Genomic DNA, 22,936 nt, shown 5'->3' with positions numbered 1-22,936 from the left:
CGGAGATGCGTTAATGGAGGAAAAGTTATCGTGTGTGGTGTGGTTTCTATGGTGACGGTGACGCACCTGTTACCCACACGCGGCTCGAACACTTGATTTGCAATGAATTCTTTCATTTTCTTCTTGTAGTTTCTCCACGTCTCTCAGGAATCTTTACAACCGTTTGAAATTGCATGTTAATGCTGATAGATGGAGTCGGAAAGCCAGGATGCTGCAGAAAGTACTGAGCCGGAGGGGGACGACAAAAAAGCTGGTTAGTTAGTTCTCGACATTGCATCTACAGATACTAATGCCAATCTAAAACTAGCGTTTTCCATTTAAAGTAGCCAGGTCTATCTATTCAGATTAACTTGCCTTTCTTTCTGCTTATGTCTTCTCTCCAGAAACGACTGAAGTTTCCAATGCGGAAATAGAAGATGCGAGTAAGACTAATGACAATAATCAAGAAAACAATGGGGGCACTGATGAGAACGATGCTGGTTTGTACTTAACATATATTTGCATGAGAAAGTATGTAAGAAAACGATATTTTTTTAACCTAGTGGTATAACAGTAAAATTTACAAGTTGATTATCATAGAAATGACAAATGATACAGCGATTGTGCATTGGGAAGGCTCTGCATTGGGGCACATTTTTTTTATCTGGTTGGCTGTGTTCATCGATTCATAAAATATTATTTCATTGTGATTGACAGGTGTTTTGTCTATTGACATGACTGATTTTTTTCCATCCCTCAATCACCCTGTAAACTGTTTTGTCCATTCATGACCACCTCAGTTCCTAAGCAGGAAAATGAAGAGGACACTAAGACCAACGACGACAACCAAGACCCCAATGTTCCTGATGATGAAGTTAAGGACGGCGATGCCGATGGTGACGCTGACAAAAACCCAGAAGAAGACAAAAATGTCGACCCTAATAAAGAAGATACAAATAAAGACGAGAATACGGAAGGCAAGAATGACGACGAAAATCCTGACGAAGAGAAAATTGACGAGGAAGTTGTTGAAATTGAGGTCATTCCACAAATAGATCCCTTAGTAATTTTACGACGGCTTTGTGAGGTAAAACTGGCATTTATTTTAAATTGCTGTTTTTGCTTTTGGTGAATTCCATTTCATTGGATCTGTCTTTCTCACACGTAGAAATTTATCCGTCGTGTGGATGTTTCGGGCATCACCAAAGAATCATGGCAAGAGGAAAATATCAAATCACTAGAGCGGTTTATTGAGGACACCTCGATCCCCACCTTGGTTGTGTACTTAGACACCAACGAGACACTCCAGGTGGAATACACAATTCCCACTCAGGTATAGTAGCCAAGTTGCATCATTCACTCTGCTTCCAGTTAAATGGTTATTGGTTAAATTGGTTATTTTGCGGAAAATTTCAAAGCCCTATAAATCCAGCTGGACATCCTATGACACAAACATGACCAGTTAGCGGTATGTTTCAAAGTTCGGAGATAATGTTCAAGTGTAGAGATGGTGGAGCTGACGCTTAACCGATCAACGGGGAGTTATTTTTCAATCACCCTGTATTTATATTTCAGGTGGTGGAGGAGCTGGCCTACTTTATCCGCGAGCCAGGTACTGTATTGACCCCGGAGAACTTCTACGAAGAGGTAGAGTGCGGCACGGTGCAGGGCGACCCCACCGAGAGCTTGCTTCACTTTGTGACCAGTTTGCATTCCGATGAAATCGACATCAGCAGTGACTGGGAAACGGGCATTAAGGACAACTACATCAACGGCATGCATAACTATCTAGCCATCCTGACAGGTGAGAGGATGTTCAACATTATTGATTGAATTGAACTGAATTGAATGCTTTTATTGTCATTATGTACAGGTATAAGTATTATACAAGTATAATGAAATTTAAAGCTTTCACCACATAGAGCACAAATAACAACAACAAACAGACAAATAAATAAACACAGATAATCAATATATACTAATGATAAATAAATAATCAATAAATAGTAATACATAAATAAGTGATCAACATAATAAATAAGTAGTAGTCAACATGGGTAGTGGTACAAAGTGACTAAAGTGGCTAGCAATAAGTCTTGATTAGCTCCTAGGTGCAGAACTGAGTATGAGAGTTGAGTATGGTGGCAGCTCTGTCCTTGAGTCTGTTTGTCTTGGCTGTTATGGCTCTGTAGCGCCTTACAGAGGGTATCAGGTTGAAGTGGTGGAAGCCAGGATTGTCTTTTCTAACTTTATGACTGTCTTTTATGGTCTTCATATCGTGTGCAGTTCGTAATACCCAACCCTGTCTCCTCTGAAAAGACCATGTTAGTAGTAAAGAAAGTAAGACCGTGCTGTACATCCCAATGGAAGGCCTGATTGACAGCGCCGAGGAGAGCAGCAAGGACACCCACTTAGTGCAGAGGATGGAATGTAAGGATTGCATGACAAAACTCGCAAAGTTCTTCTCGGCTCAACTGGATGTGTAATCCCTCCTCTCTCCTTACGACTTTAGCCGTCTTAATCCACTGGACGGACCAGATCAAGGAGCTGCTGAATGTCCAAGAAACCTCCAGGAGCAACAGCAGAGGTCCGGTTGAGGAGATTGCGTACTGGGAGAGTCACGCCAAAAAGCTTAGGGAGATGAGTAAGCAGCTGCAGAAGCCAGGCGTCAAGCTCATTCAGCATATGTTGGAACTGGCCAACTCACTCTATGTCAAGCGCTTCTTAAAACTGGCCATGGAATTACAGGTGGAGTCTTCTGTCTAAGACAGGGGTGTCAAACTCAGTTTAGTTGGCGGGCCTACTGGACCGGCTGGACCAGTTTATTATACTCACAGTGAAAATAGTTCCTCTCCGCTTGATATAAATCCAAAAAAGGGCGTTTTAGTCCAAGTGCTTTCTTTGTCTTCTTGTGGCCATGGGTCATTGTCTGCGATATTCGAGGGATTACTGTTAAATTAATTGGACGTCTATTTTTGTCTATTTGGGGCAGGCAATGAGTTAGTAAGACGGGATCGGACCCTGCGGCTGTAAGTTTGACACCCCTGATCTAAGCAGTTTTTATGTCTTCTAAATAGGACCTGCTCATATTATAACTTGTTACCCAGGATTCGTCCTTGGAGGCGCAGTCCAACCTCAACTTCCTGTCCTTATTGTCAGAACCCTGTGAAGAATTGCGCACCGTCCCAATAAATGAACTTGCCCCCAAGTTGCAACACATCATATATTTAATTCGCATCATCTGGACCAACTCCACCCACTACAACACCAATGAGCGCATCACCGGCCTCTTCCTTAAGGTACACATTTGCTCTGGGTGAAAAGTGATCAAGTCGAATTGAATGTATTTATGTAATTCCTCATCAGAATCATATTTCACATTAAAAATGCCTAGAATGTATTTTTTTTCAAAAGGCTAATCAATTTGTATCCCTCTCAAACAGGTTGACTTTTATTACTGCATGCGTTAATAATCAAATTTAAAACTTCACTATGATTGGCCATTGCATGAGTAGGTGTGTCACTGCCAATTTTTTTTCTATTATAAAGACCTTGTATGGCAGCTAAAAATAACAAAAATACAACTTTAGCGCCACTCAAAATGAAAAGGATGGAAGAGCCACTACGAGGACTTAAACACAGTTTTATCATTATTAAATACAAGCATAATTGCTTTATTCACGGATTGCTTGGTGTAATTTCCGATGTTTTGAACGATTGGCAAATTTAAACCTTTTTGTGCTTTGCTGTGTGTGTATGTAGATGAGTTATGAGATCATTAACCTGTGTATCAAGAGCATCTCCCTGGACAAGATTTTTGAGGGCTATGTGACTTCCAGCAAGAAAGACCTGAACACCTGCATCCAGTGCTGCATGACTTGGAAGGACATGTACTTGCATACATCCGAGCTGCACCACGAGTAAGGCAAAAAGTCCAATCTGTTAATGCCAAGCTGTTGTTTTAAAACACATCTCCACACTTTCTTTGTACAAGGAACTCTAAAAAAGGGTGGATGCTGGACCAAACAAACATTTTTGTCCCGATTGATGCCTGCATTCAAAGAATGAAAGACTTGCTGGAGGTAATTTTGGAATTACGTTCTTCGGGCTGAATTTGTCCAAATTGATTGTCTTTTTTTTCCTCCAGGTATGCAATACTCAGCAGCAGTTTGCCCGTTGGGAAGACGGGAACCAGAGACCATTGCCTTGCTTCAGCGGCTACCAGGGCCCAGAACTAACCCTCTCCCTCATGAAGATCGAAGCCAAGTTCCAGCAGGGCCTGCAGATGCTACGCTCCATGGATCAGGCCATCCTTGAGGTGGAGAACAATTCATGGCACATTGAGTTCAACAGGTAAGGACAAAGCCATTTCGCACTAGTGTATATGAATGTCCATAACATTTTTGTCTGTGTTTGCGCTCAGGTTCCGTGCATTTCTCAAGGATTTGGATGTAATGCTCCAGAACCTGATCACCTCGGTATTCAAGACTGTGAACTCTGTGGAAGAAGGGCTTCGGCTGATGGACATTTTTAAGACTATCTCTGCCAGAAAAGTGAGATTTAGGCAACATTAGAGACATATAAGAATTCACAATAAATGTATGACCAGGCAGTTAATCACACGTTGAAGTTGAAAGAACTAAACAATTCGGAGTGACATCAAGATTCTTAGAGGTTACATTCTTACAATTATTACCACAGCTTTAAGAAAGAATGCCATGTCTTCCCGGACACCTTGTGTTAGCGGTTAAAGTGGCAGAATTCCTGCCAAGTGAAGTAATTGTGAAATAGTTGTGTTGAAGTTGTTTAGCTGGTTGTATAATACACTGCTTGTATTTGTATATAATATCACCATGCACTCTTCTTTGTCACAGTCAATCAAGAACAAAATCGACGAGATGGTGGATGGAATCTATGCCATCTTCAAAAAGGAGATCAGTATGACCATGAAACCTATTGATCAGAAGATGGTGCTAATCCCCGACTACTTGCCACCTTTGGCAGGCCAAGCCCACCGAGCGAGGGCTATCAATTTCCACTTAGAGAGCCTTATGGATGTGAGTTTGAACAAATCTAATTGCGTTGTTGACTTGGTGAGCAATAACCCTTCCGTGACCCGCACCTCTTTTTACTGATCAGGTGATTCAGAAGATCCCCATTCGGGCTGAGTCACACAATTGCAGGCAGGTGAGGGTTCACTACCAGCAATCCATCCAGACTCTGAATGAATTGGTGACACAGAGATTTGCAGAGTGGTACCAGAGTCTGGAGCTGCAATATGTCAAAAAACTGGAGCGCCCCCTTTTATTCCATGGCAAGGACAACAGGATTGAGGTCAACTTTGACAAGTGGGGTCGCTTAAAATTCATCACTCTTCACGATACTATAATAATCTACAATTCTAGTTTCATGCTTGTTTTTCTCTCTCCCCAAACTCCTTCCTCCCTCTCAGCAACCTGTTGAATCTCTTTGGCGAGATCAAGTTATGGACTCAGCAAAAGTTTGATGTACCCGAGTCTGTGTCTGAGATTTACCAGGATCGTGAAGATCTGCGATGCCTGAGAGAAAGAGCGCTGCACTTGGCCCGGGACTATAACAGGTCTGGAGAAACTCAATGCATTTTTCCAATTCCTTGTCGCTTTGGTTCATAAAATATGTTGCTCCCGATATAATTACATATTCTTTTCTCTCACTGTGGGTCTGACTTTTTTTGCATCAGGATCATCGGAATGCTTACCCCCATTGAGTTAGGACTGTTTTCCAAGAAAATCCGTGACCTGGACAAAAAGATTCAGCCAGGCTTCACCAAACTATTCTGGATGTTTAAAATATCTTCAAACACCTTTGTCAAGGACTGCATCGTACATATTTCCAAGGTCAGAGTTCACTCTTTTTTAATGTTAAAATTGAGATAATGTTAAAAAACGATAAACAAAAATTGTTTCTAGACCAAATTTGAAGGTCTTCACCTCATCTCAGTTCGAACTCCCAAAAGTCTTGACCTTGTCGGTTCAACACTGTCTAGCCGGCCTAATTTGTAAAACCCTTTTTTTAAAGACCAGCATTAACTAGAACCAAGCTCGTCTTTTCAAAACATAATGAGAATCCACTACAATTCTTCAACCTAATTAAATTGATAATGAGGAACACGTGTTCCTCAATTTTGGTCTCATTCTGGTCCGGATTTGTCTTGGATGTTATGGTCTTGAAGACAGCACTACTTTATAGTGACGGAAGGGATATCAGATTCTGCAATATATTTCCAGGTCCAGGTGATTGTTGACGGCTACAAAGCATCCAATCTGACCATCACCAACCTTCTCCATCAGATTAGCGAAACAATGTTGATTCGTTTAGATGGGAAGACTCTGTACAGGTGATTCATATTCAAATCCGGCACATCTCCACCATAACCTTCAGAATCAGTAGGTACACAATGTTTTTTTTCCCTACCATCTTCATTGTTTGTCTTCCTTTTCAGGAATTGGGAGTTCGAAAACGACCAGAGGACTCACCGGCAGAGACAGCACGAAGTACTGCGCTCTGCCCTTCAGCGCATTATTGACATCATGACTGACATTCACAACACTTTCGCAAAAGATGGACGTGAGGTATGTGCGGTCATAGTCTTTCGGTTATCAACGTCTTTGAATGAAAGGTGTTTCTCTTGGACCGTGTCTTTGGAGTGTATAATGGACTTGTTGTGATAACCCATAAGGAAGTCAGGTTCCAATAACTGCTGCCACACTGGTACTCTAGGTACAGGAACACTGGGTCACCTATACAGACAATGTGGACCAATTGCTGGAGGAGGCTCTACGAAGCAATGTGAAACGCTCCATGCAGAAGTTATCACAGGCTATCAACGGAGACCGCAAGTCCTCACCCACCCCTTTGTTTAAAGTGCTGGTGTCCCTACGCCAGCCAGATCCCCAAGCGGAACTCAGGGTACATTGTTAGCTCTGATTCATAATGGCGTTTGTCTGTTTTTACAGTGTAGAAAAAACGTTCAAGTGAATCAATTCAAAATGGATTTTTTTGTGCTTGCCTAAGATCTAGTTTGAACTATCAAGCTCTGAGTGCTTCTGTTTGTGTTTAATGTAGCCCAAGGGAACCTGTTCATGTGTATGATTTTTTTTTAATAGGTTGAGTTCTCGCCGTCTCTTCGAGAGCTGTGTCAGATCGTGGACATCCTACCTCAGATAATCAATACCGTTGCCAAATTCAAACGATTGCCCGAGCTCCTCTCTTGCCAGCAGTCTCACAAGAAACCCATACACGTCAAAATTGGTTTGTGGCATCTTATATTTTCTGTTTTTCACTGTTAACCCACCTTCTTTTTGTTATCTGCCTTTTTAACATTGTGGTTTTTGTGTTTGAAGAGAATGATGCGGAAATAAAAGGCATACAGGCTGCAGTCGGTGCAGGGATGGCATCCACCGCTGGCCGGCTACGGGACTATTTAATGACCTGGGACAAATACCGAGACATTTGGGAGACCAACAAGGACTCGTACATAAAACGTTACCAAAAACTCAATCAACCGGTTGCTTCTTTTGATGCAGATATCCACAGGTACTGCTTTTGTGTTTAGTGAATTCCTGTTTTTATCCTCACACATTAAAAAAACACAACAAATCTCAGATACACAGAAATAGAAACAAGTATACAGCAAGAAGAGACAGTGACCAACTTCCAGTTCATTGTGTTGGACTGTTCACCGCTCAAAACCTCGTTGGTACAGCACTGCAGCCAGTGGCAAACCAAGTTCATGCAGCTTCTCCTGCGCATTTCTGCTCACGCCCTCAAAGACATGCATGCCTCCATGAATCGCAATTCCAAGAGGTAGCTCATCAGACCAATGGTTGATATTTTGGTTTGTTTGTTTGAGTTTTATTTGACATATCCCCTGTTTTCAGGTTGAATGAACCCAACGAAACTCTGGCGCAACTTAGTCAGAGTCTTGGACTGCTGGAGTCTTTCCAGCTCAATTCGGGCAAGACAGAGAGTGACATTCTTCTGATCCATGAACAGTTTGCTGTTCTCGACAAATACGGTTTCCCTCTGGATCAGACAGTAAGGACCGTTGTGCTTGAACAAGCGCACTAGGATTCAGATATGGGAAAACGAATGGGGAACCTGTTATTGGAGTTAACCAAATATGCACTGGATGAGTAACGCGTGCTTCAGTTTTTGATTTTTTTTGCCACTACAGGTTCAGGACCTGCGTGGGACACTAAACACCAAGTGGGAATGGTTCCAGCAGGTTCTTGTTGACAGTGATGTCATGCTGCAAGGGCAAAAGCATAATTTCAAGAGCGGTTTGCTCAACTCCTCCGATGAATTAAATGAGAAGGTTTTTGAGGCTGTACAGGAGTTCAACACTACAGGTCCCTGGCACTTTCTTTCTGATTCACCATGTTTGTGTGGTGAATTGGAAATTAATATTCACTGTACTTGTAAACAACAGGATTTGCTCATTTGATTGTCCTCTTTAGGTCCATTTGAATCTACCTATAACACCAATGAGGCTCTGAAGTTAACAGCGCAGCACTACAAAAATCTTGAGCTTCTAAAAGAGGAAGACAATCTAATTCTGCAAGGCTTGAGCTTCTTCAAGATAGAACAGGAACCTTCCAAAACCATCCAAGCTCTAGAGAAGGTCTGATATATCAACAAATTTAATTCCAAAACAACAAGGTGTCTAATTTGGACTCTGTGGTGCAGGATATGGACTTCTTGCAGCAGGTCTGGGATATCACGCTGGAGTGGGAGACCAACTGGAACAGCTGGAAAGGGGGGCAGTTCTCAACACTCCGGACTGAGAATATGGAAAACACAGCACAGGACATCTATAAAATCCTTCACAAACTCCAGAGGCAACTCAAGGTCAGAAATCATGAAACGACCACACATTTGAACCCAACTTGATAATTTTAGCTAGGAGCCGTTTGGGTTGCAACCGTGGTCATGGAATAAATTACTCGTACTTCAAGTAGCACTGTGACTTGTAGTACTTGCATCTTTGTTTGGTCAGTTTCAGTTCGTTCTGGCCTCGGGAAACTCTAGGTCTTGGTCTGTATCATCACAAATCTAACGTCAAGGCTCACTCAGTTTTTATTTTGCCACTGCAGGATAAGAACTGGGAAATTGTAGATTGCTCCAAGAAAAAAGTTGACCAATTCAGGCGAATCATGCCTCTTATTGCTGACATGAGAAACCCAGCCATGAGAGACAGGTAGTGTCAATAAGACAAGTGTCTGATTTGACTTGAAAGCTATAACTATTTTTTTTCCAACTAACACGTCTCACCTAGACACTGGAAGCAGATTTGTGACGAGGTGCAGAGCTCATTCGACCACACAAGTGTTGATTTCACCCTGGAGAAGATCATTGCTCTAGGCTTCGACAAGTTCTCAGACAAGATCAGTGACATCTCGGGGGCTGCCAGCAAGGAACTTTCAATAGAACAGGTCTCTCTTATGTAGACCATTCTCGTAGGGGGAGGGTATCCTCTGGTTGGAAGATCCATCATTTTAACAGCATTTCTCTTGAAGGGTTTGCATGATATTATCCAAACGTGGGAAGACTTGACCTTGGATATTATACCATACAAAGAAAAAGGTCACTTTCGTCTAAGGTGAGGCCAAAGGTAGAATTTAGAAGCCGGGGAACTTGAAGTGACAATATGTACCTTACAGAGGCACAGAAGATATTTTCCAAGCCTTGGAGGACAACCAGGTGACCTTGTCTACCATGAAAGCTTCTCGATTTGTCAAAGCTTTTGACAAGGAGGTGGACAAGTGGGAACGTCAGCTGTCCCTTGTGATGGAAATCATCGAAATGGTGCTGACAGTGCAACGCCAATGGCTCTATCTCGAAGTATGAAAACGACAACAACTCCTGCCACTTTTGTTTGAATTTCTATCTTTTATTCATGGCATTTATCTTCACATCGTTTCCACTCCTCCAGAATATTTTTCAGGGCAAGGACATCAGGGAGCAGCTTCCAGGAGAATGCAAGGACTTTGAAGCAATCAGTAAAAGTTGGAAGACCATCATGACGCGACTCAATGAGACTGGCAAGGCACTAGAGGGAACACACCATCCTGGTATTTCAAAAGGCTTTTATTTGATACTGTGACTTGGTTAGGAAGTACTGCATACTCTTTTTATCTCTGCTGTTAAACTTTTATCTGGCTTGGAACTGATCAGGCTTGATGGAGACTTTATCCACCATGAATACCAAGCTAGAGGAGATCCAGAAGGCCCTTGATATGTACCTCGAGACCAAGAGGCAGATATTCCCGCGATTCTACTTCTTGTCTAATGACGATGTTCTGGAGATCCTGGGCCAGTCACAGAACCCCGAGGCCATGCAGCCACATCTCAAGAAGTGTTTCGACAACATCAAGAGCTTGCGCACGGAAAAGGCAAGTCACTCAACCATTTGACACGAGGCAATTGAATGCATCTTCACAGTGAAATGCTGCCATTGTGGGTTTTTATCTTCTGCAGGTGTCCAAACGGTTAGACGCTACAGCCATGTACTCGTCTGACGGAGAGCTTGTGGAATTCATTAAGGCTGTGCCACTGGACAAGCCTGTGGAGGTGCAGTAGTCACGAGCAGCTGGATACGCAAATACAGAAATGAGAGGGAACCGTTGCTTGTATTCTCTATAGATTTGGCTGTGTGACATTGAGAAGGCCATGCGCAGCACTCTAAAGAATTCTTTGTACGACTGTATGATGGCACTCAAGAAGATGAAAAACCAGAGGGATAAGTGGACCAAAGACTGGCCGGGACAGGTAATTCTGCCCAAAAAGGGGGAATTCAAATGTTCGCTTAACAAGCTGCATATCTCTTGCATTTTTAGATGCTCATCACGGCAAGCCAAATCCAGTGGACGACTGATGTTACCCAGTCTTTGGTGTCCTGCAAGGAGCTGGAGGACAAGGGCCCACTTAAAATCATGATGAAAAAGCAGGTGTGGATTTTGTGCTCACTCAAATGCTATTTTCATATAATAGATGGAGTTGCATGGTTGACTCTTTCATTTCCAGGTGTCCATGCTAAGGCGATATTCCGACATGATCCGTAGCAACCTTGCTAAGGTGCTGCGTCTAAAGATCGTTGGCTTGGTCACTGTGGAGGTACATGCCCGTGATGTCATTGCCAAACTGGCAAAGGCGGGCTGCAACGATGTAAACGCGTTTGAGTGGCTGTGCCAGTTGAGACTCTACTGGGAAAAGGTATACTGTACAAACGCTCTTTCACGAGAAACAGTATGGTAGTTATGCTTATCTCATTAACCACCTCATCCCACCTGGTTATCGAATTTCCCTCACAAAAAAATATTTTTTTCAGTTTAAACCCAACCTAGGACGCAGCCAAGAGAGAAACATACAGGGCCTTCCCTACATTATTGCCGTCTCGGTCAAGGTTGGCACCCCAACTCCTTAGCGAAGAAAAGTAAAAACAAATAGGTGGAAGATTTTATCTCGTGAACTATGGTTCTAAAGGGGTGAGGACAAAGTGTAAAATTATAAAAATGCCTCAGCACAAAAGCAACCGGAAAAAACGCAATCACTTGCAGGTTTGTGTGTGTATTTGTCTGTGGGGAGCACTGCAGAGATGGGCCCTTAAGACAACTATTTAGCGACCTGGAGGTCACAAATGGTCAAAATTATGCAATGGTCGCACCAGCATTGACAGTTTTTCATTGGTCTCGCCCCAGGATGTAAACAACTGCATCATCCGACAGACTAACACGCATTTCAAGTATGGATACGAGTATTTGGGGAACTCGGGACGCCTTGTCATCACTCCACTTACAGACAGGTAGCTAAAGGCAACTAATGGCACTTTGATTTACGACAAGCGATAATGTCATTCAAACCCTTCAACCAACTGCCGTATTTTGCAGGTGTTACATGACCTTAACCACAGCGCTCCATCTCCATCGGGGTGGTTCTCCCAAAGGGCCTGCTGGCACAGGGAAGACCGAGACCACCAAAGACTTGGGCAAAAGTTTAGGAATGTACGTCATTGTGATCAACTGCTCCGAAGGGTTGGACTACAAGTCCATGGGCCGCATGTTCTCTGGTCTGGCGCAGGTAGGAAGAGCAGGAGGTGATACCCTCTCTCCTCCACACAAAAAAAGCAATTTCCTGCATCCTACTCCACCAGACGGGAGCGTGGGGCTGCTTCGACGAGTTTAACCGAATCAACATCGAGGTGTTGTCCGTGGTGGCTCAGCAGATCCTCTCCATCCTGTCTGCCCTCTCTGCACTGCAAACCAGATTCCAGTTTGAGGAACACAACATCGCCCTGATGCCCTCGTGCGGCGTCTTTATCACAATGAATCCCGGTCGGTTAACGGTTGGAAAAAAGCTTATCCAGAAAGATATTGTATTTCTACGCTTTTTTCAAACATTTTCTCAGGTTACGCCGGTCGTTCTGAGCTTCCGGATAACCTCAAGTCCATGTTTCGTCCTATCTCAATGGTCGTCCCAGATTCTACTCTCATCGCTGAGATCATATTGTTTGGGGAAGGTTTTAATGACTGCAAGGTACTGTCATTGGAAAAACATGGACACATTTGAAAAGGAAAAGTTTTAACACATGACTTTGGTTTTGGCTTTCAGCTATTGGCAAAGAAGGTGTTTACCCTTTATTCTCTGGCCATGCAACAGCTGTCCAAACAGGACCACTACGACTTTGGCCTCCGTGCACTCACCTCTTTGCTTCGCTATGCCGGCAAAAAGCGTCGCGTTTGCCCCAATGTCCCCGGAGAAGAAGTGAGTCTTTTAGACCGTGTCATGAGTAAATTGAAACCGTGCTTTCCTTCCTATTTTAACCTGTGCCATTTCTTTCCCCAGGTCCTGCTCATGGCTATGAAAGATATGAATATTGCTAAATTGACATCAGCTGACCTGCCCTTGTTCACTGGTATTATCCAAGACTTGTTCCCTGATGTGGAAACACCTGTTATAGACTATGGCAAGGTCAGCTGGGCTTCATTCAACCATACTTAAGTGCACGGCTATTCAAAAACTGACACTAAAGCATAAGCGGAACAGAAAATGAATATAGTTCGTAAATAAAGTAATAATTCGTGCATGGAAGGGTTTATTGCAACCTTGCTTAACATTGTGGTTATGCTGGGTTTTTTTTTTTAGCTCAAGGAAGCCATTCAGGTGGAGCTTCGTCAGAAAGGCCTACAGATCACAACTTTCACATTGACCAAAGTCATCCAAATGTACGAGACCATGAACTCCCGCCACTCGTCGATGTTGGTGGGTAAGACGGGCTGCGGGAAGACTGTCACGTGGAAAACGTTGAAAAATTCGCTCATTTCCTTGCACAACAAGGAAGAACCCGGCTACGAGCTTGTGCAGGTTGTGTGTTTTTTTTTTTTTTTTAATATTTCTTCTTGGTCTCATGTCTTGAAATTCTGATGACTATTCTTCTTTTTTGGTGCACTTGGTTTTTACGACATAAAAGGATTACCCATTGAACCCCAAATCCATGAGTCTGGGAGAGCTCTATGGTGAGAATGACCTCTCAACCAACGAGTGGTCTGATGGAGTCCTCTCCTCCGTCATGAGAATCGCTTGTGCAGGTAAAGAGGGAGAAAACGTAGCCGTTCTTTTTCATCACGGTGACGCGGGAATTCCTTCGCAGACGAGAAACCGGACGAGAAGTGGATCGTATTTGACGGGCCGGTGGACACGCTGTGGATAGAAAGCATGAACTCCGTCATGGACGACAACAAGGTCCTCACGCTAATCAACGGAGAGAGAATTTCCATGCCCGAGCAGGTGTCTCTGCTCTTTGAAGTGGAGAACCTGGCACAAGCATCCCCCGCAACAGTGTCCCGCTGCGGAATGGTCTACAATGATTATGTCGACCTCGGGTGGAAGCCTTTTGTTAAGTCCTGGCTGGAGCAACGTGACAAGGTGCTCAACGAGGTCCTCCGAACTGTTCAAACAAGACGCAAAGTCCAGCTGAACCATTGTTCTGTTCCTCCAGGCTGAGGTGGCACATTTAAAACCTTTGTTTGACAATTTCATTGAAAAAACACTGCTCTTCAAGAAGAAAAACTGCAAGGAGTTGATCCCCATCACTGAACTCAATGGCATCATGTCACTCTGCCGCCTCTACGAGGCTCTGACCGCAAAAAAGGTTAGCCATCGAGAGCTGTTTCATCTCATTTGGCAAATGGGTTAAGCGTTCAAATCTCATCTCCAGGTCAAAGTCTCTGATAAAGAAAATCTGGGTCGGATCGTCGAGCTCTGGTTTACCTTCAGCCTCATTTGGTCAATCTGTGCGTCTGTCGACGAGGAAGGGCGAAAGAGGATGGATAACTTCCTGCGGGAGGTGGATGGCACGTTTCCCATAAAGGTCCGAGTTAGCACATGACATCAATACTCAGTTCGATGAATCAATGTTGTTTGAGAGCCAAATGTTTTGAATTGCGGATGGAACGAATTAAAGTTGGATCTCATTGCCTGTTGTGATTACACAAACTGTTAGTACAAAAATACATTCAATAGATATCCCAATTGTTAAATTCATCCTGTCAATTTTCTCTCCTAAAGGACACAGTTTATGAGTACTATGTAAACATGGAGACCAAAGCCTGGGCTCCATTTGAGAATAAACTGCCAAAATCGTGGCGCTTTAACATCAAGTGAGTATTAAAATGGCATTCGCTAGCAGGAAACCTCCATTCAAAACGTTCCCTCTCCTCCAGCGCCCCATTTTACAAGATTATGGTTCCAACAGTGGACACGGTTCGGTACAACTTCTTGGTAGCAGCAATGGTGAATGCTCAGTACCCAGTGCTCCTGACCGGACCGGTCGGCACTGGGAAGACCTCAGTGGTCCATGGGGTCCTGCATAGCCTGGACAGTGGCAAGTGGTCCACACTCACAATCAACATGTCTTCGCAGGTTAGTGCTGAAGGACGCGGCCTGGCCGCTCCAAAAAATGTCTGTATGAAGGCTCCTCCATTGTATTATGTATGACTCCCTATTTTTGTGTACAATCAACATCAATAGACCACCTCAAACAACATCCAGGCCATCATTGAGAGCCGTTTAGAGAAGAGGACCAAAGGTGTCTACGTGCCCGTAGGGGGCAAAGACCTGCTCTGTTACCTGGATGACCTCAACATGCCAGCGCACGACCAATTTGGCTCACAACCGCCACTAGAGCTGATGCGCCTCTGGATCGACTACGGCTTCTGGTTTGACCGGCAGAAACAGACGACAACTTACGTCAAGGTGAGAAAAAGGCACCTTGTTTGCAAATACAAGAACAAAGAACTACATATGAATGCAATTTTCAGAAAATGTCCCTTTTGGCCTCCATGGGCCCTCCCGGAGGAGGAAGAACTCACATTTCTGAACGCTTACAAAGCCGTTTCAACCTCATCAACATGACGTTCCCCAACGTAGGTCCCGTGGTCCTCGCCACAAGTTTGCATTCCTTACGCAGGGACTGAATTGAAGCCTATCATTCCGCCAGGACTCCACAATTAAGCGCATCTTCAGCACCATGATTAACCAGAAGCTCCAGATTTTTAAGGAGGACGTCAAGCCATTCGGAGATCTTCTAACCCAGGCTACTTTGGAGCTTTATTATTCCGTTACCACTCGTTTTTTACCCACGCCAGCTAAAACACACTACCTCTTTAATCTCAGGGATATCTCCAAGGTATGTGCAAATGTTGGACTGATTTCTACAAGGATTGCAAGAATTTATGTTTTCCCCCACTGTATCTTTGAAGGTGTTTCAGGGTCTACTGAGAGCCCATCCAGAGTTCCATGACAGTAAAGTCAACATGGTTAGACTGTGGATCCACGAGTGCTTCAGGTACTACACTGATTCATTTTAACGCAAGAGATTGAACTGGTAATGACATCTAATGTCTAATGATATATTTCAGGGTTTTCTCCGACCGACTTATCGACCATAGTGACATGAATACATTTACCACAATCGTAGGGGAAAAAATGGCCTCCCACTTTGATCTTGTTTTCCACAACGTTTGCCCTGAGAAACAGCCCCCAGTATTTGGTGAATGAGTGCAGCGCACATACAAACCAAGAGTTAATGTTACCAAAACGTTGACTTGAGACTGTTTGGTTGTGTGCTTAGGTGATTTCCTGACCGATTCGGGGGTGTACGAAGACATTTTGGACATGTCCAGTCTCAAGAAGTTTATGGAAACCCACCTGGAGGAATACAACCTAACACCCGGTGTCGTGCCCATGAACCTAGTGCTTTTCCGGGACGCCATCGAACACAGTGAGGAAACAGTTAATGCCACGACCGGCCACCGTGAGATATTCTTAATCGTTTTCTTGACCGCATTCGCAGTTACCCGCGTGGTCCGTGTTATCAGCCAGCCGAGGGGCAACATGCTGCTGGTGGGCATCGGGGGCTCAGGCCGACAGAGCTTGGCTAGGATGGCGTCCTCCATTTGCGAGTACAAGGTGTTTGAGGTGGAAATCACCAAACAGTACCGCAACCTCGAGTTCAGAGATGGTAAGCTGACACAGAAAGGCTATGCTGCCTCACGCAAATATAGATCAAGGTTTTTTCTCAACGTATTCCAGACGTTAAGAAACTCTACCGTCAGACCGGTGTGGACAGCAAGCCCACTATGTTCCTGTTCAATGATACCCAGATTGTGGTCGAATCCTTCCTGGAAGACATCAACAATATCTTGAGCTCCGGAGAAGTCCCTAACTTATATAAGCCCGATGAGTTTGTGGAAATCTGCAACTCCTTGTCCGATGCTGCCAGGAAGGAGAACGTGTTAGAGACGCCAAATTCTTTATTCAGCTTTTTAATCGAGCGGGTTAGGAGCAACCTGCACATTGTTCTCTGCATGAGTCCAGTGGGAGACCCCTTCAGGTATCTTCAATTTACATCCGTCTTTTGTGAACATAGTATACACTGCCATTGGCCGCGCTATACGTTGAATTCATTTTGACCTGATATTTGTACATGAGTATCCAAAGCTCGTCCATCCAGTTCAACTGAAATGGATGTCTTCGTCGTCTAGCTCTGAAATTTGTGGGGGTTTGGATTATTTCTTGTCAATGTCCTTCTCATTTGTTACCACACAGAAACCGTATCCTGCAATATCCGGCTCTTGTCAACTGCACAACCATAGACTGGTTCTGTGAATGGCCCAGGGATGCGCTGCTGGAAGTAGCTGAGCGCTATTTGGCAGGATTAGATCTGGGATCTGAGGGGGTGAGGACCACACATTGAGACAAAATAATCCCCTCAAGAATTATGTTCGTTGGCCCAACAAGATATTGACGCCTCCTTCATGACATTGCAGGGCAAAACCAAGGTGGCATTCATCTTTGTGACTACGCACCAGTCGGTGATGACCTGCTCAGAGCGGATGAAGGTGGAACTGAAAAGATATAATTATGTGACACCCACCAACTACCTGGAACTAGTTTCTGGCTATAAGAAGTACGGCCCAAAATGGAGGCCTTCTCTTTGAAGGCTTTCAGACCTGTGAAGCGTTGCCTTTCTTGTTTCAGGCTCTTGGCAGAGAAGCGCTCAGTACTGGGCGACCAGGTGAACAAGTTGAGAAATGGCCTTTTCAAGATCAGCGACACCGGCGAGAAGGTGGCAGCCATGACTGTGGAGCTGGAGGAGTCTAACAAGCAGGTGGCCGACTACCAGAAGGAATGCGACGAGTACCTCACCGTCATCGTCCAGCAGACAAGGGAGGCCGACACGCAGCAGAAGGTACTGTCGGATACCAAAAACAGATTCCTGTGCGACGGGGAGATAAAATACAGAACAGTTTGAGGTCTTTTGTGCATAGACGGTGAGTGCCAAAAAGGAGAAAATTTCAGTGGAGGAGTCTCAATGCAAAGCCCTGGCCGATGCCGCATTAAAAGAGCTGGATGAAGCTCTGCCAGCCCTGGACGAGGCCACCAAGGTATAGCTGTATGCTGTTTAGGCCGTTAGATTGCACCAGTTCCAAGAATTTCCTTCAAATTGAACCCTTTCCCCCCACAACAAAGGCTTTGAAGTCTATCAACAAACAGGACATGGTAGAGATTAAGAGCTATACCCGTCCACCTGCCCTGGTAGAGAAAGTGATGCTGGCAGTCTTGACCCTTCTCAACAAGGAGCCAAACTATGCTGAAGCCAAGAAACAACTATGTGAGGAGGACTTTTGTGTTCTGGCATGTCAACTTGAGAACTAGCAATCACAAAAATGTGCAGTTCAGCTAACTTGAAATATTTGCGGCAGCTGATCCCAACTTCCTCAAAACCCTGATCAACTTTGACAAGGACAACATATCGGACCGCATATTAAAGAGGATCGGAAACTATTGCAGGCAGCCCGACTTCATGCCGGAAACCATTGGCAAAGTGTCTCTGGCCGCAAAGTCGCTCTGTATGTGGGTCAGAGCCATGGAGGTACGGCTTTGTAGCCTTCCGGCGATAATATTGGATGGAACCAAACACTGAGATGCCTTGAACTGTTGCAGGTCTACGGATGTATCTTTAGAGTGGTGGAGCCAAAGCGGGAGCTGCTGAATGCCGCTACGTCCCAACTCGCCGGAAAGCAAGCCGAACTTTTAGACTCTGAGAACAAATTGAAAGAGGTGCTGCCCGTGGCGTAGAGCACGCATTAAAGAACGGCTAAAGTCAAGCTTGTGCCTTGTGCATAGGTGGCGGACATGTTGGCGCGGCTGAACAAACAGTACGGAGAAAAGGTTGCCACCAAAGAGGAATTGAAGAGGAGGTCAGACGAGATGGAGATCAAACTGGATCGAGCGGACAAGCTGGTGAAAGGTCTGGCCGGGGAGGGTGTCCGCTGGGAGGAGACCGTAAAGGTAGGAAGGGTCACCCGCATATGGAGGTTGTTCCGGTTTGGTATCGGATTAATGGGGATCGAATTGTGACCTATGAATGATGATACAAATCATTTAGCCAGATATGAAGCCAATACTTTTATTTCCTGATAGTGTCTGTGTTGCAGGGTCTTGAAAAGAACATGGGCTACCTGGTCGGAGACTGTTTGCTCGCAGCATCATTTCTCTCCTATATGGGCCCCTTCCTTTCCAATTATAGGGTGGAACTGCTTGAAATCTGGATGAAAGCAGTAAGACCCACTTTTGGTTTGCATGGTCATTGACTATTCCAGTCGTGCGTGTCAATTTTTGACACTCGCGTGGTCTTCCAGGTCCAGACGCAAGAAATCCAGTGCACCCCAGGCTTTAGTTTTGCCACTTTCCTCTCAGACCCTACAGCAGTGAGGGACTGGAACATTCAAGGCCTGCCGTCTGACGCTTTTTCCACTGAAAACGGCGTCATCGTCACCCGTGGAAACCGGTCAGAACCTAAACAAGCGAAATATATTCTAACACGTGCAGCAAGACTTGGACAGGGTTTTGTGATTGTTAAATCATGGTTGTTGTTTTTTTTGTTGGCGTCAAGATGGCCGCTCATGGTAGACCCACAAGGCCAAGCTATGAAATGGATCAAGAAAATGGAAATGGCCAAAGTTAGTCACGACTCACGATGTTGAATAAAACTATAGTTATATGTATATATAAAAAAAGATCACATTGACTAACTGATTATTTGTCTGTGAATGTGTACAGGGCTTAAAATTAATCGATTTTCAAATGCCAGACTACATGCTGATAGTTGAGAATGCCATCCAGTTTGGAAATCCTGTCTTGCTGCAAAATGTGCAGGAGGACTTGGACCCGGCTCTCAACCCAGTTCTCAACAAGTCCCTGTCCCGAATAGGTCACACACAGACACACACAACGTCACATGAAATGAATTGCCACCAGATATAATTCCATTTTAAACTCTGTTCTCAGGTGGCAGGCTATTGATGAAGTTGGGTGACAAGGAGTTGGAGTACAGTCCGGAATTCCGTTTCTACATCACCACCAAACTGTCAAATCCCCACTACGCCCCAGAAATTTCTACAAAGACCACCATAGTGAATTTTGCTGTCAAGGAACAGGTCTGTGTTTGTCGCTCATATTTTACTCTGCATCTTATTCCTTACGCTATGAATATCTCTGATAGGGTCTCGAAGCCCAACTCCTCGGTATTGTGGTGCGTAAGGAACGACCGGACCTGGAAGAGCAAAAAGACAACTTGGTGATGAGCATTGCCTCAGGAAAGAGAAGTCTACAGGAGCTGGAGGACGAGATTCTACGGTTAATTTGCTTGCGTTCCTTTTGCTTCTTTCTGTGTGCTCAGCGTCACTTGTTGTTTTTCATCATCTCAGGCTGCTGAACGAGGCGAGCGGCTCCCTGCTCGACGACGTGCAGCTGGTGAACACCTTGCAAACGTCCAAAGTGACGGCTACTGAGGTGTCGGAGCAGCTGGAGACCAGCGAAGTGACCGAAGTCCAGATTGACACTGCTCGAGAGGTCTGACGCAAAGCAGAGCCGCCATTTTTGCACCAAATTTTTTGGACTATAAATCGCATCAGCCAAAGAATACACAATGAAGTGGAAAAAAACAATATAAGTCGCACTGGAGTATCAATTTAATTTTTGGAAGGGCCATTTTTTATCTTGACAGGAACCAAAAACAAACATATGTTAGAGTAACAATAGTAAAACGAAGAACAACGGGCTAAATAGACATCTGTTAACATAACAGTTTTTCAGATAACATAAAAAACAAGGCTGTCGGTGGTCAGAAATTAAAAAAATATATATTAGTCACACTTGAGGATTAGTCGCAGTCCCAGCCAATTTATGAAAATAAGTGCAACCTATAATCTGGAAAATACAGTAATAACGTGAATTAATTTCTGATGTTGTACTGAGTGGATTATTTTTTCACAGGGTTACCGCGCTTGTGCTCAGCGAGCCTCCATCCTGTTCTTTATCTTAAATGACATGGGCCGCATCGATCCCATGTACCAGTTCTCACTGGATGCCTACATCAACCTGTTCAACCTAAGCATTGAGAAAAGCAAGACCAGCTCAAAGCTGGAAGAACGCATTAGCAACTTGAACGACTACCACACTTACGCAGTGTACAAGTAAGACCGACAAGGAGCGGTCCGCGAATGACGCCCACAAAAGCTGCATTCATTTCTTTGACTTGATTCTTCACAGGTACGCCTGCCGGGGTCTGTTTGAGATGCACAAGCTGCTCTTCAGCTTCCAAATGTGTGCCAAAATCCTTGAGGTGGCCGGCACGCTCAACATGGACGAGTATAGCTTCTTCCTCCGCGGCGGAATTGTAAGTAAGGGTGTTCGTGTGGTCTTGGCGCGAGCGTACGAGCCTACTATTGGTGTTTCCAGGTTCTCGATAAGCGTGCTCAAATGGAAAACCCTTGCGCCAGTTGGCTTGTGGATTCCAGCTGGGACAATATCACAGAATTGGACAAGCTGCCGAACTTTCACGGCATGATGGCCTCATTTGAAAAGTATCCGCGGGACTGGAAGCTTTGGTTCACCAGTGCGGAGCCTGAGAAGGCACCGCTACCAGGTTTTAATCCTCATTCTTGACAATCCATTCATTTCAAGATTTATCGGGTTCATTTTCATAACTAGGCTGAAAGTGCAAATCATGCTCAAAGCATGACAATACTATTAGCGGTCAAAGATGACCTTTTCGCCTGCTACCAGTGACCGAGACGATCCGGATTAGAGCCGAAATGGGTAAAACGAGATCGTACTTAAAAAAGAATCCTGTGCAAAAGTTGTTATACTGCGTACACAATTTGAAATGATCAAAAAACGTTGACAGGTATGAGTCTTAGACCTTGGGTAGTTATTAAGACAGGAAGCAACAAGCACAAGTGCAGTGCTTCGATACTAAACTAAACCGTCTCATGCAGGAGACTGGGAGAATAGTTGCAACGAACTCCAAAGGATGCTCATCGTCCGTTCCCTGCGCCCAGACCGCGTCTTGTTTTGCGCCACCACATTCATCATCAACTATTTGGGCCCCCGCTTTGTGGAGCCACCTGTTCTGGACATGAAAGCTGTGAGTTTAGTCTTGCATATAAAACAACAAAGCTAATGCTCACGCTCACTGCCGCCCTCTTCCCGTCCCACTAGGTCGTGGACGAATCGACGTGCTTGTCTCCTCTGGTTTTTGTGTTATCTCCTGGAGTGGACCCCACGGGGGCTCTACTGCAGCTGGCTGAGACAACAGGCATGAGCAAATCATTCCACGCGCTCTCCCTTGGTCAGGGCCAAGCACCCATTGCTAAGAAAATGATCGAAGAGGGAGTCAAAAAGGGTATGTCTTTTCCATTCTGAATCCATTTTTTCAGTTAGCGTGAGGAGAGCGCTTGAAACTGTCCTAGGTCACTGGGTCTTTCTGGCCAACTGCCACCTCTCCCTCTCTTGGATGCCCGGGTTGGACAAGCTGGTGGACCAGCTGGAGGTGAAGAAGCCCCACATAGACTTCCGACTATGGCTCAGCTCTTCCCCGCATCCGGAGTTTCCCATCAACATTCTCCAGGCAAGCATCAAGATGACCACAGAGCCTCCGAAGGTAGAGCCTCCGTTGCTGTACGGCTGCCAAAACAAAGGGCCGTAAGCATACACGTGTTTGTACCTGGTCGCCCTCAGGGAGTAAGAGCCAACATGAAGCGCCTTTACCACCTGGTGACCGAGGCCCAGTTCACCCGCTGCGCCAAGCCCGTCATCTACAGGAAACTGCTCTTCTCCCTCTGTTTCTTTCACAGCATTCTGCTCGAAAGAAAGAAGTTCCTGCAATTGGGCTGGAACATCATTTACGGATTCAACAATTCAGACTTTGAGGTAAACGGGGTCAATGCAAGAATGTAAAAAATTCCGGTACTGATCCCGGAATGCTCAAAATCTTACTTCAACCTGCGACGGAGCCTTATTTCATTCATTCATAAACCATATTTTTCGGGGGTTCTGGAAACTATCCCAGCTA

At 44.8% G+C, this 22,936-nt stretch overlaps 1 protein-coding gene across 1 annotated transcript in view; it reads left to right on the top strand.

Annotated features, from left to right (window-relative positions):
* Positions 1-1,159: 1,159 nt before the first annotated feature.
* The window catches only part of dnah2 (dynein, axonemal, heavy chain 2), a gene marked incomplete at its 5' end in the record, with an annotated part of 24,793 nt that continues 3,016 nt past the window's right edge, over positions 1,160-22,936 (top strand). The window contains 76 exons of the mRNA XM_077620476.1: positions 1,160-1,312; positions 1,555-1,783; positions 2,299-2,409; positions 2,492-2,727; positions 3,087-3,278; positions 3,742-3,899; positions 3,974-4,061; positions 4,127-4,332; positions 4,403-4,532; positions 4,854-5,036; positions 5,119-5,327; positions 5,432-5,578; positions 5,699-5,855; positions 6,246-6,355; positions 6,461-6,590; positions 6,739-6,927; positions 7,125-7,269; positions 7,362-7,554; positions 7,624-7,824; positions 7,899-8,055; positions 8,195-8,369; positions 8,478-8,641; positions 8,707-8,868; positions 9,114-9,217; positions 9,296-9,452; positions 9,537-9,619; positions 9,681-9,861; positions 9,953-10,091; positions 10,195-10,412; positions 10,498-10,590; positions 10,663-10,788; positions 10,857-10,967; positions 11,044-11,232; positions 11,718-11,821; positions 11,907-12,096; positions 12,170-12,350; positions 12,425-12,552; positions 12,628-12,780; positions 12,862-12,987; positions 13,162-13,380; positions 13,487-13,604; positions 13,667-13,941; positions 14,015-14,167; positions 14,234-14,386; positions 14,584-14,675; positions 14,739-14,937; positions 15,046-15,270; positions 15,336-15,440; positions 15,515-15,703; positions 15,777-15,862; positions 15,936-16,066; positions 16,148-16,297; positions 16,370-16,537; positions 16,609-16,909; positions 17,125-17,254; positions 17,346-17,485; positions 17,557-17,767; positions 17,847-17,963; positions 18,049-18,190; positions 18,282-18,451; positions 18,523-18,639; positions 18,706-18,870; positions 19,017-19,139; positions 19,221-19,369; positions 19,475-19,541; positions 19,642-19,792; positions 19,870-20,018; positions 20,084-20,217; positions 20,289-20,433; positions 20,857-21,056; positions 21,133-21,259; positions 21,322-21,508; positions 21,861-22,009; positions 22,084-22,267; positions 22,335-22,525; positions 22,603-22,794. Coding sequence (XP_077476602.1) covers positions 1,160-1,312; positions 1,555-1,783; positions 2,299-2,409; positions 2,492-2,727; positions 3,087-3,278; positions 3,742-3,899; positions 3,974-4,061; positions 4,127-4,332; positions 4,403-4,532; positions 4,854-5,036; positions 5,119-5,327; positions 5,432-5,578; positions 5,699-5,855; positions 6,246-6,355; positions 6,461-6,590; positions 6,739-6,927; positions 7,125-7,269; positions 7,362-7,554; positions 7,624-7,824; positions 7,899-8,055; positions 8,195-8,369; positions 8,478-8,641; positions 8,707-8,868; positions 9,114-9,217; positions 9,296-9,452; positions 9,537-9,619; positions 9,681-9,861; positions 9,953-10,091; positions 10,195-10,412; positions 10,498-10,590; positions 10,663-10,788; positions 10,857-10,967; positions 11,044-11,232; positions 11,718-11,821; positions 11,907-12,096; positions 12,170-12,350; positions 12,425-12,552; positions 12,628-12,780; positions 12,862-12,987; positions 13,162-13,380; positions 13,487-13,604; positions 13,667-13,941; positions 14,015-14,167; positions 14,234-14,386; positions 14,584-14,675; positions 14,739-14,937; positions 15,046-15,270; positions 15,336-15,440; positions 15,515-15,703; positions 15,777-15,862; positions 15,936-16,066; positions 16,148-16,297; positions 16,370-16,537; positions 16,609-16,909; positions 17,125-17,254; positions 17,346-17,485; positions 17,557-17,767; positions 17,847-17,963; positions 18,049-18,190; positions 18,282-18,451; positions 18,523-18,639; positions 18,706-18,870; positions 19,017-19,139; positions 19,221-19,369; positions 19,475-19,541; positions 19,642-19,792; positions 19,870-20,018; positions 20,084-20,217; positions 20,289-20,433; positions 20,857-21,056; positions 21,133-21,259; positions 21,322-21,508; positions 21,861-22,009; positions 22,084-22,267; positions 22,335-22,525; positions 22,603-22,794 — 12,012 coding nt within the window. The remainder of the gene's footprint in view (positions 1,313-1,554; positions 1,784-2,298; positions 2,410-2,491; positions 2,728-3,086; positions 3,279-3,741; positions 3,900-3,973; positions 4,062-4,126; positions 4,333-4,402; positions 4,533-4,853; positions 5,037-5,118; positions 5,328-5,431; positions 5,579-5,698; positions 5,856-6,245; positions 6,356-6,460; positions 6,591-6,738; positions 6,928-7,124; positions 7,270-7,361; positions 7,555-7,623; positions 7,825-7,898; positions 8,056-8,194; positions 8,370-8,477; positions 8,642-8,706; positions 8,869-9,113; positions 9,218-9,295; positions 9,453-9,536; positions 9,620-9,680; positions 9,862-9,952; positions 10,092-10,194; positions 10,413-10,497; positions 10,591-10,662; positions 10,789-10,856; positions 10,968-11,043; positions 11,233-11,717; positions 11,822-11,906; positions 12,097-12,169; positions 12,351-12,424; positions 12,553-12,627; positions 12,781-12,861; positions 12,988-13,161; positions 13,381-13,486; positions 13,605-13,666; positions 13,942-14,014; positions 14,168-14,233; positions 14,387-14,583; positions 14,676-14,738; positions 14,938-15,045; positions 15,271-15,335; positions 15,441-15,514; positions 15,704-15,776; positions 15,863-15,935; positions 16,067-16,147; positions 16,298-16,369; positions 16,538-16,608; positions 16,910-17,124; positions 17,255-17,345; positions 17,486-17,556; positions 17,768-17,846; positions 17,964-18,048; positions 18,191-18,281; positions 18,452-18,522; positions 18,640-18,705; positions 18,871-19,016; positions 19,140-19,220; positions 19,370-19,474; positions 19,542-19,641; positions 19,793-19,869; positions 20,019-20,083; positions 20,218-20,288; positions 20,434-20,856; positions 21,057-21,132; positions 21,260-21,321; positions 21,509-21,860; positions 22,010-22,083; positions 22,268-22,334; positions 22,526-22,602; positions 22,795-22,936) is intronic.

Source organism: Stigmatopora argus, chromosome 15 (genome assembly GCF_051989625.1).
Source record: "Stigmatopora argus isolate UIUO_Sarg chromosome 15, RoL_Sarg_1.0, whole genome shotgun sequence".
NCBI classification, from domain to species: Eukaryota; Metazoa; Chordata; class Actinopteri; order Syngnathiformes; family Syngnathidae; genus Stigmatopora; species Stigmatopora argus.
Note: the sequence above shows the minus strand (reverse complement) of the source record. Positions and strands in the feature narration are given on the sequence as shown.